The sequence below is a fragment of the Pezoporus occidentalis genome, unplaced genomic scaffold (genome assembly GCF_034315485.1).
Source record: "Pezoporus occidentalis ecotype Australia unplaced genomic scaffold, CSIRO_AGI_Poc_V1 ctg141, whole genome shotgun sequence".
Lineage (NCBI taxonomy): Eukaryota > Metazoa > Chordata > Aves > Psittaciformes > Psittacidae > Pezoporus > Pezoporus occidentalis.
The window spans coordinates 1878529-1888922 of NW_026913220.1; the positions used below are offsets into that span (position 1 = coordinate 1878529).

The following is a 10394-nucleotide window of genomic DNA, read 5'->3' on the forward strand; positions in this document are numbered from 1 at the left end:
TCCCAGCTGCCATTTTAAGAACAACTATAAGGTGCTCAGACTCACTGGTGAACACTTCCTATATGCAGTATTTTTTCATTTTAAATTCGGTTTCTCTGCAGTACTTGGTTTTTGACATATTGTTGGTAATACATGACTTCTTCTAGATATATTCCCTTCCCCCATCCTTTTCAGGGGAAATAAAAGTTTTCCTCCATTACAAGAAAATGATACAGTTGTATTACTAAATGATAAAATTATTCACACAGACTGATTTCAGGCCATTGTTGCTGTGTTTTTTTCAAGCTAAAGCAAAGGTTCCTCAACAAACAACTGACAGGTCTGTGGGTGGGTTTAGTAAGCCACAGTTCAATAGGGTTATAGCAAACAGTAAAACAACTCTGATATGTAATCCCTTCAAGCACAGGCATGCAAAGAGGTGTCTGCAGAACAGCCATGGCTCTACACTAATGCACACCACACAGGGAACAGGCAGGCGCAGTCAGAAGTCCATGTGCAATTACAGGGCTGTAACCTCCTTAGGATCACAATGATGCAGTGGGATAGGATAGCTCACATGACTGGAGTACTACAAAGGGTAGATAAAGGCACAGGCTGTGAGGGCAAACACAGGGTATCACACTTCATATGAAGAGCAGCTGGAGTGCATGGAGCGCTGCCCTGGAATTTCTCAGGAGCCAGTCAAGAGCTTCTGGGCCGCAGCTGGCAGGCAGACAAACAGACGTGCACCTGTAGCACATATCATAAGATCAAACTTCTGGTATCTGTGATCCCTGAGGTTAAAGTCTGGAGCAAGACAGACTTACACTGCCACTAGAGTAGGAAGTACTTAACCACCCTGAACATGTGTAAGTCCACAAGGCCTGATGGGTTGCACTCATGATGACCTCACAGTGAGGTCATGTCCATGGCAAGAGGCTCCTAAAGCCTGAAGAGAGGAAATACCACTCCAACCTGGCTGAACAGCCAGGCCCAGAGCATTGTGATCGGCAGCACACACTTCAGCAGGAGGCAAGTCATCATCTTCAGGAAAACACCACTAACATTAGAACCAAGAGGAAGGGTGAATATAGCATGAGAACTGCAAAGTTAAGATACAGTTAGAGCTGATACACATTACTGGGAATGTCATGTAATAATAAGTGAGTAAGCTGGACTTGAAGTGCTAGTAATGTAAGTGCTAGTAGCTGGAGAAATAATTCTGTTAAAGTTTTTAAATTCTAATTCAGCTTGCATAAGAACTGTTTCTTCAGCTTATCAATTGCATGGATGTTTGGCCTGCAACCTCAGTCACAAAGACTGGCCAACAAATCTGAATGCAACAACTGGTGGGGAATACAGGCAGACCAGGCTCTACTTCAGATGCAACATTATCAATGAAAGTAGGACGAATAAAACTCCTTAATACCAACATAATATTAAGCAGCAGGCACTTCTTTATTGCAGCGCTGGGTGCTAGGTGGAATTTTCACAAATCAAGCACACCCCATGCCGATCTTGTCATTACATTTACACACAAAAATTACAAGGTAGTACACTCCAGTTACAATGATTGGTTAGTGATTTACATACAATTATAACACCTGCAGTGTTATTCTCTTCTGTTACTATGCTTAATCAGAAGAAGGGTCTTCACGATCTGTGGCTGTTTTTTAGTGTTATAATGACTATGATGAGGTTAGTTCATCTAAAGAACACCCTAATCTTATTTTGCCAGGTTTCCTAGCTAGATATCTACCTTGCCAGGTTGTCAAATAACCCATTCTATATAAAATAGACCTTTGTTATTTGCTTTGGTTATGGTCTAGAAAGCAAGGCTAAGGCTAACATTACAGAGAACAGGGACTTCAAGTAACACAGTATCAGGTTTCAAGTAGTACAGCAACCCATGCTAACATAAAGTCTAACATCTCAAATCAAGATGTTCCCATAACTGTTTCACAAAAAAAATATAGAAAGATTCAGTAAAACTTAAGATAATCTGCAACAACATGCGCACTCAAAGAGAGCTGGTATAATTTTTGATGTTTGCTCCTATGCACTTTGGCAAATGGAGATGGAAAATGCTTTATTCTTAAACTTGATCTGATGCTAACTCTACAGATAACTTGGCTTACAGTGCCAAGCTTAAAAATCCAGTAGTAAGGAATACTCAGTAAAACTTAAGTAAATCCCGCGCAAAGTAGACAAAGAAAAGCATTTCTTCAGTACTGACATATACCCTATTTTAAAAACCTGACATTTTCTGATTATCTTAAGGTACATAAGACAGATGTTAGACAAACTTCATAAATATTTATTTATTGAAGCAAACAATCTCCCTTTTTTAAAATATGTGCTAATCAGGAAAAATAGGTTTGTGCATAAATATAATTTTTACTTTACAGATTTGGAAAGCATTTGCATAGATTTCACAGTGGCCCGTTATTACTGTCTAAAACAGCCTATCCTCTTGAAGTATTTCAATACTATATGGAATGCTTTGGTTCATACTGAATAATAGTAGATAGAACAATACAAATAAAACAATAACAGCATTTTATGAGTTACTGGAATAGCTAATCTTCAAGGCGAAACCAAAATGTGTTTGCAAGCAAAGATAAATAAGCCTTACCCTTTTTGTTCTGAACAAGGCAATCTTTTCAGAACTCTATGGTTTTCCATGATGCCTTGTCTTGTTTTCATCTGCCAAATTTTCAGCTAGAAAAATTCTGAAAAATTTCTGCAACCTCCAGCCAGTTCTGAAAACAGGATAGTCCTTTGTCTCTGATCTGTTTTCTTCCCTTGTCAGTAATAACTTCTCCAGTTTGTTTCACAATCACCAGTTTAGGAATTGCTGTTATGTTGTATTTCTTCTTCAGATCACTGAGAGGAAAAAAAAAAAAAAAAAATGAACACATTAGGGAGCATTTTAAGAAAACTCCTAGTCTCTTTGATGAAGGGTACTCTTGTCAGGATACATGGGAGAGCAGAAGTGATGACTTCCTGAGCTTCCTCAGAGCTTGAGGCAGAGCACTGGGCAGTATAGGGAGATGGACTAGGCTGCAGCTGGGAGTTCACATGGTGAAACTTAGCTCAGGGACATCAGAGTTGCAACACCTTTCCTGCAACTGCTCTTCACTGCTGCCTGTGATCTTCACACGAGCAGAGACTGACTCTAGACTATAAGGAGGTCCATGGATGGGAACTGACACACCCACCTTGCTTTTACTAGCCCGAAACAGCTATCTTCTGGTCCCTTTTCTGCTTGATAGGAGGAAGATCTCAATTAGCATTAGACATTTATTCCTACACCAAGATGTTCAAGTGCAACAGTCCCATAGAGCTGCTTCCAATAACCTCCATTAAAGCATGGTGCATAATTCTTTAGTGTAAACAGAAAAGACTGCAGAAATACCTTATGCTCCATTAGTAAAACAGGCCCTCTACATATAAAATGTAAGCAATCAAAAGATCTGGAATAAGGGCCACCCATCTAAGTTATCCAAGAACACATTTTCAACTCCTCTGCCCATCACATAGACAATAGCAGCCATTTCTGCATGTCAGAACGTGGAAAATTCCAGATAGATTACAAGTAACTGTCTTAGATAGCCTTTTCATAATGTAAATGTAGTTATAATAGAGTTTAAAAGTTAAAAAGCCATAGAAACAGTGATGTTCCATGAACAAAATCGGGGACTATTCAAACAATTGACAAACAGAGGTAACCGAGGAGAAAATTAATAAGACAAGACGCCTGAACAATGAAAATTTAATGGGATCAAACTCAAGATACATGTTAAATAAATGGATTATTAATGCTGGCAATAAAAACAACATTCAGGAGGGGGAAATCCTAGAGGGCACAAAACATCCAAAAGGAAACAAAACTACTTGCTGACACCAGCACATGATAAACAAGAAGGCATGACTAATTACACACACTATGGAGATGAAGGTGCACAAGCAGCAGGTTCTCAGCCACACCACGTAGTAAAACAGAATTCACTGTTTACATTGATGAGTTGGAAGATTGGAGTAAGACAAACAAAAGGAATATGTAGAAGAAAGAGAAACAAAGAATACCGCATAGTAAGCTATTTCAGTTGAGCATGACACAGGAAACAGAAGTGGCAAGATGCAAAACATTTACAAGGAAAACATTAACAGCTATGACACTCTTACAGGACAAAGAGGGAAAGGGCAAGACACATGTATCTATTTTTATAGAAAGATGGTATCTTATATACAAGAAATTTAACTCACTTGGAAGGGTGATGGTTCAGTGCAAATAAAAAAAAATATCAGAATATAAATAAGCCAGAAAAAACAATGTTGCAACTACAACCTACTCACTAGAATTGACAACAATTTTTTGGCATGAATCTTAAATTCATAATAGAGGTAATGAAAAGACAAGTCAATGACTTCTGAGCTCATTAAACACCTCAGTAGGCATCAGATAAAAGTCAGGGTTAGTTTTTGAGAGTGCTGCTCAACAGGAGGAGCCTCAAGTGTTTCCAGAAACTCTAGAACCAGTTCACTGCTCCGGCTCCACATAAGAAAGAAAAGGAGGCAAAGAATGTGCGAAGTTTCCTGCCATATTTATCGGGACACTGCAAAATCAAATTTGTTCCAAACACACGGAAACAGCAAAAGCACTACTCTCACTAACACCAAAATGTCCAGAGAAAGAAGGAAAACATTTTTGACTGATGGTCACAAAGTCAGAAGCACCCCAAGGTGTTTCCCCACCCTTCCAAACAAAGCTAAAAAGTAGAAAAACTATAATCTACCTCCTACCATACCACATTATTCATAGGTGATCCTTGGCACACCTATTCATTATACTAGATGTGCATATTAGAGAGTCATGAATGAAACAATATAGATAATAATGATTTCATAATGTTAATTTTGGAAGGCAAAAGTTAAAGCAAATATTATCTAGTGCATCGCCCTCACAAGTAATAGCCCACAGTTTTAGCTTCAGGAACGCAAGCTATGCTGATAGACATGCCAGTATCTAACAGGAAAAGTAAGGAACATAAAATCTACACCTAAGGTGCAAGTTGCGCAGTCTAAAAGGAGTCCCAGGAAAAAAAATGCAAAGTTTTGAGGAAGAGGTCATGCATTTCAGAAGGGGTACAAGAAAACTGTGGTGAACTGCAGTGGATCAGCTAAAAGTTACAAGCTCCCCAAAACCATTTGTTGCAGGGAAAATTACCTCCCTGCATTGCTTTATATCAAAGTGAGCAGAAATTGAGCACCTTTAGAAGAACCAGAGGATAGAGGCACAACAATTAGTAGTAATGGAATACCCAGTTTCCTAAATATGAAATACATCATACTCAAAACAAAAACTAAACACTAAATGGAAAGATAGTGCCTAAGTGCTACCACAACAACCAAGAACATCAGCTGTGTGATGTTCAAGTGCCAAAGAATTTTGGCTGAGTATTAAAAAAAAAAAAAAAAAAGATTTGCAGACACTGTTAAAGAATAAAAGACTTTTCTAGACGTTCTCTACGATTTCCTGGAAATTGGAGGTGTTTTAAAAATAGAGAAAGTAAGTCTTGAGTGAAATACTGGCCCAGAGAAAGCATTCCTGAAACGTCTTTCCTTCTGTGGTTTTCCTTGAGTAGGAACACCACAGGTGAAGGATACTGCTCTGTCATTACATTGATTGAGCAGTAATGCAGGAAATATTACAGAAGCAACAGTAATGCTGTCTAGCAATAGGTTTGCTTTCTCACTGAACTCAGAAGCAAACAACCAAAAATCTTCCTAGACCTTTTCGAAGTCTACAAAAACAGGAGAAAAAGAACATTTCAAAGCTGGTTCATATGGAAAACACAAATGACTATCACATCCTGTCATTTATACGACAACATGGGTGGAAGATGCATTTAACTAGCTCAGCAGACAATAAAAGCTTAACGCAACTGTAGCAGTCAGAGGCAGGACAGTAGGAAACAGAAGGTAATTTGGTATGAAGACTGGAACCTAACACTTGGCTTTCCTAAGGGAACACTCCAGCACTGCATCTTATTTACACAGCAGGGCTAAAGGTTGATGTAAAATGACCTGAAGATTGCTCAGAACAATTCTGCAGACAATGCTTCTTTACCACTGTACAAGTGCTTACCAAAATGACTTTAAAACCTGTTAAGATCATACTCTCCTAAGGGATCTCATATCCTGTGACTTACCTGCACAAGGTACATATGTGCAATGAGACTAACTCCCATGACAATTTATGAAATCACTAACCATAAACAGAAACATCACACATCCTACAAAGGGACCCAATTCTCTTAAGGTAAAATACAGTGATGTAACTAATGACATTCTTAAAAATCAGTTGTCTAGCTATTCCTGGGTAAGTGTAAAGGTACATATGGCATCTTACTGACTTGAAACACCTAAGACCCAAACAGACCAAGCAAAAGGAGGCTATAATAAAAAACAGCTATTGAAGACTTAACAAGTAACCTTTGTACCGACATAGGCAATCTCTTAGCCAAATTGTTTGTGGTGTCAGACCTCGGCCATGCAGGTTAGAACATGAGAGGTCAACCTTCATTTTCACGTGAAATACTAAAAAGATGAAATTAAGATTGGGACAAACTTGCAGTTTGCATGGGGCTGTGTTTTAGATCTGTTACTGGAATAGGCAATAGATCTTAACTGCTCGGATACTTTCTCTCTTCTCCTTCTGCCTTCCTTTTTTAGCCTCCTCTCCCCCTGCCATAATTTTTTCTGGGTGCCAGTCCACCCTCATACCTAAAGCTTCATAACATAAGATGTATTATTGTCCTTTTTCAGGAATTCTTTGGGATTCTAATTTTCATTAAGGTGTACAAGACATGAACTCAGGTAAATATTTACCTATCTATCAGGCAGCCTGCAAGTAGTAGCATACGCTGGGCATCACGCAGAGAACACCACCTTTCACACCAGGGCTCAGTATAAACACAGCAGTGTGTCTTTGTGCATTATAGTTAAAATATCAATTCCCATTTACTAGCATTTGTTGATGTAGAATGATGGGAACAACCAGGTTTGAAAAGGTCTTCAAGATCATAAAACCCAACCACCACCCCAGGACCACCAAATCCACCACTAAACCATGCCACTGAGGGCCTCATCTACACAGGCTTTTTTTTGACCGCTTCCAGGCAATTCCACCACTTCCCCCAGGAAGCCTGTTCCAACACTTCACCAACCTTTCAGTGAAGACATTTTTCCTAATACCCAGTCTAAACCTTCCCAACACAGCTTGAGGTGGTACAGGTATGAATGCAGGCTATTTCTTAAAAAACCCAAAATTCTTCTCCACGAAATTCCATGCTTTTGTGAAGTGTGTTTTAGATGGCGAATTTTGAATTAACTTCAGTTTACATTGCAATTATGCCTTCTTTACACAGCCCACAAAAGAGCAATAAATCTGAATTATTGACAACAGAACCTTAAAAATATTAACATAAAAAATTAATAAAAAGGTGAATGTTAATAAATATCATTAATCAAATCATTAATTTATGCTAGTCAGTTTTAAAATTATATTTTACCTTAGAACTTGTATCCAGCCAGAATTCTAGTTTGGTTTAATGAACACACATCCACCTGCTCTACATCTTCAATGATTCACCAGTAACCCTGAAGCCAATCTACAAGTTAATTCAACCTAAATACCTTGAACATCTCCACACAGCCGTTTGTTACATGCAAGAAACAGAACTCCCAAAACATTGCCTTTTCATATACCTCTGCACTTTGTTCTTCAGTAAGCCCATTCAAATAATATGATCTTGCATTATCCGTGATAGGCCAAACCATGTTTCTCCACAGGATTCTGAAGGGTGTTATGGACTGACACAGAAAAGCCAATTAAACTATCCCTGTACCTCCATTCCACATGACTTGGGCAAGAGCAGAGTCAGAAATAGACCCCTAATCCCCAGAGGCTGAAGCTGTAAGCGCATTCCCATGGTCTACACTGAACAGCTTGCTGGATGCTGTAACTTCAAGTGCTACGTTTCTGTCAGGAAATTTGCCTGAATTCTATTAGGATTAGCAGATACCAAATAAAATTACTGCCTGGGGAGCCTTTGGAGAACTGTGGAAAACAGCATTGCTATTTCAATCTAATTTTAAGTCAGTGGAAACTGTCATTAAAAAGGCATAACATTAATTGCCTGCTGACATCCAGGAATAAGCCAAGAAAGGATGAAATAGCTCCTGGCTTCAGGCATGAGGTTGCCAAAGTGCACTGATTAGTAAAACCTGCTCCACACCGAGTAGTAGTAGGTTTCACAGCTCTATCCTGGGTGGCACACAGGAATGGATCTACAATTAAATGAATACTAGTATAGACTTCTCTGTTAGAACAAATCTCGCTGTGAGTTTTACTACCCAGCTTATGCTTAAAAGTCACATTAACTCCTTGACTTTGATGTCATCTGTAACAATGTTTTCCACAATCTACTTGCACATTATTTATGGGGGTGAGGAGGGGGGGAAATCCCTTTACAGTACTTATACATACCTTAGTCCCTAGTTATAGGCACTTCAGTAGCCACAAACATCTCACCTGCTCCCCCATAATCCCATCTATACTTCTTGATATGAGCTAAATCATGTTTCTGACAGCCACACAAATGAACCTGCACCCTTAATTTATATCATCAAGACAGACTGATATTATCCTTCACCCTGTTACTTTTCAGCATTTCCTTTCCTTCTGCTATTCTGCTGAGCAAGCTGCCTACAGGAACGCCCCTTTAGGGACCTACGAGCAAAAGATTTTCAACCTAGCTACCACGTGCATCTATTTGCCTCAGCTACACTGCAGCTGTTACGATGTTTCTTTTTCATCTAGCTTACCTGTATCTGCCCCAAACACTCCAGTTTGATATGCTCTCCTCTAAGCTGTAAAGCTACAAGTTCTGCTGCTTCTTCACTTGCCTTTTCTCCAGAGCATTAAAAAGCTAGGCAACTCAGAACAATCTAAACAGCAATTACTGCTGTGCTGAAAAACAACCGTTTGCCGTTATTTTTGACTCACTGTTCAGGTCATCTCAATACGCGGAGTCGTTATTAAGCCTTCTTCAAAGCTCTTTTAAATCCTAAATTAGCTACACAAACCTAGTTTTCCTTCATCGCGGTCTTTACAGATGTCAATAGGCTAAAGCCCCAGTTACTTCTGTGAAGCAACTAAGCTGTTAGTTCAGTGTCAGTTTGTGGCACACCTTCGCGGGAGCTCAGGGAGGTCCCCCTAACAGCACCCGCTGCCACAGGGCAGGAGGGAGACAGGACTGTTCTGACGGGGTGCTGAACAGTGCGCTCCCCCGAAAGGAGCCCAGTGCAGCCTGGGGGCAGGAGTGGATCAGAAAGGCAGGCGTGGATCAGAAGGGCAGGCGGAGGTCCCGCGGTGCTTTAGCAACGAGGACGTCGTGGTCACACCTCCCTACTGCTAAACCACCCGCACTTCGGAGGAGGGTGTCCGCAGAGACACAGCCCGCAGCACTGCCCCGGGCCCTGGCGGGCGGGGGGCCGCTGCCGCCGGTACTCACTGTTTGTAGGGGTCGTGGAAGGGCAGGGCCAGCCAGTCCCCGTGCATGTCATTCATGTAGCCCGCCATCTCCTCGGCGCTGCGGTCGGAGGAGATGAAGACGACCTCGAAGGGGGCAGGAGGGCGCTTCCCCTCCAGCAACTCCTTATAGAAGTCGCAGAGGATGGGGGTGAAGTCGCGGCACGGCGAGCACCAGCCAGCGGAGAAGTACAAGCCCACGACCTTGTTTTGCAGGGCCTCCTCGGGGTCCACGCTGCAGCCGTTCTTGCTGACCAGGAGCCTCCCGCTGAACACATCCACCATGTTGACGCCGGCCGGCCACGCGGGACGCAGTGGGGCTACAGGTGGCACCGAGGGCTGCGAGTCCAGGCTGCTCTCAGAGAGTCCCCGCGGTGGCACCTCCGCGCTGGGACCAACCTTCCCGCTGCCGCCGCAAACAGAGCACCCAAACCGGTCACCACAGCGCATCCCGGAGCGTTCTCCTCCCCGCCGCCTTTATAGCGGTCCGCACCGCCCGCGCCCGCCCGCCGCTGACTGACAGCCTCCTTCGCCAATGGCCGCGTCTGGAGGGTGTGGCAGCGCCCCGTCCTGCCGGAGCCGTCGGTGCCCGGTGTGACTGACCGCCTGCCGGCGGGACAGACCCGGCGCTCCCCGCAGCCCGGAGGGCACTCGAGGCCGCGCTGTGGACTGCAGGGGCAGCGCGGCGGGACGCTGCCGGCTGCCCGGGGAGCGCTGGCGGCGGGGTCCGCAAAAACACAGTGGGGCGCCGGTGGTTGTGGCAGAGTGTGCGACAGTGGTGCCGTGCCCCGCGCAGCCTTCGAGGAGCCAGGGCACC

The 10394-nt window shown here is 42.5% G+C and overlaps 1 protein-coding gene across 1 annotated transcript; it reads right to left on the reverse strand.

Moving 5' to 3' along the window:
• Positions 1-1413: 1413 nt before the first annotated feature.
• Positions 1414-10027, reverse strand: NXNL2 (nucleoredoxin like 2). Its single transcript, XM_062609872.1, has 2 exons — positions 9561-10027; positions 1414-2865 (listed from the first exon to the last, which is right to left on the reverse strand). Exons 1-2 carry the CDS (start codon positions 10025-10027, stop codon positions 2697-2699), a joined length of 636 nt encoding a protein of 211 aa, XP_062465856.1. The 3' UTR covers positions 1414-2696.
• Between the last annotated feature and the right edge of the window lie 367 nt (positions 10028-10394).

Coding starts and splice junctions, on each gene's coding strand:
- NXNL2 (XM_062609872.1), bottom strand. CDS start 10,027: ATGCGCTGTGGTGACCGGTTTGGGTGCTCTGTTTGCGGCGGCAGCGGG. Junction 2,866..9,560: donor TTCCACGACCCCTACAAACA/GTGAGTACCGGC, acceptor TTTTCCTCTCAG/TGATCTGAAGAAGAAATACA.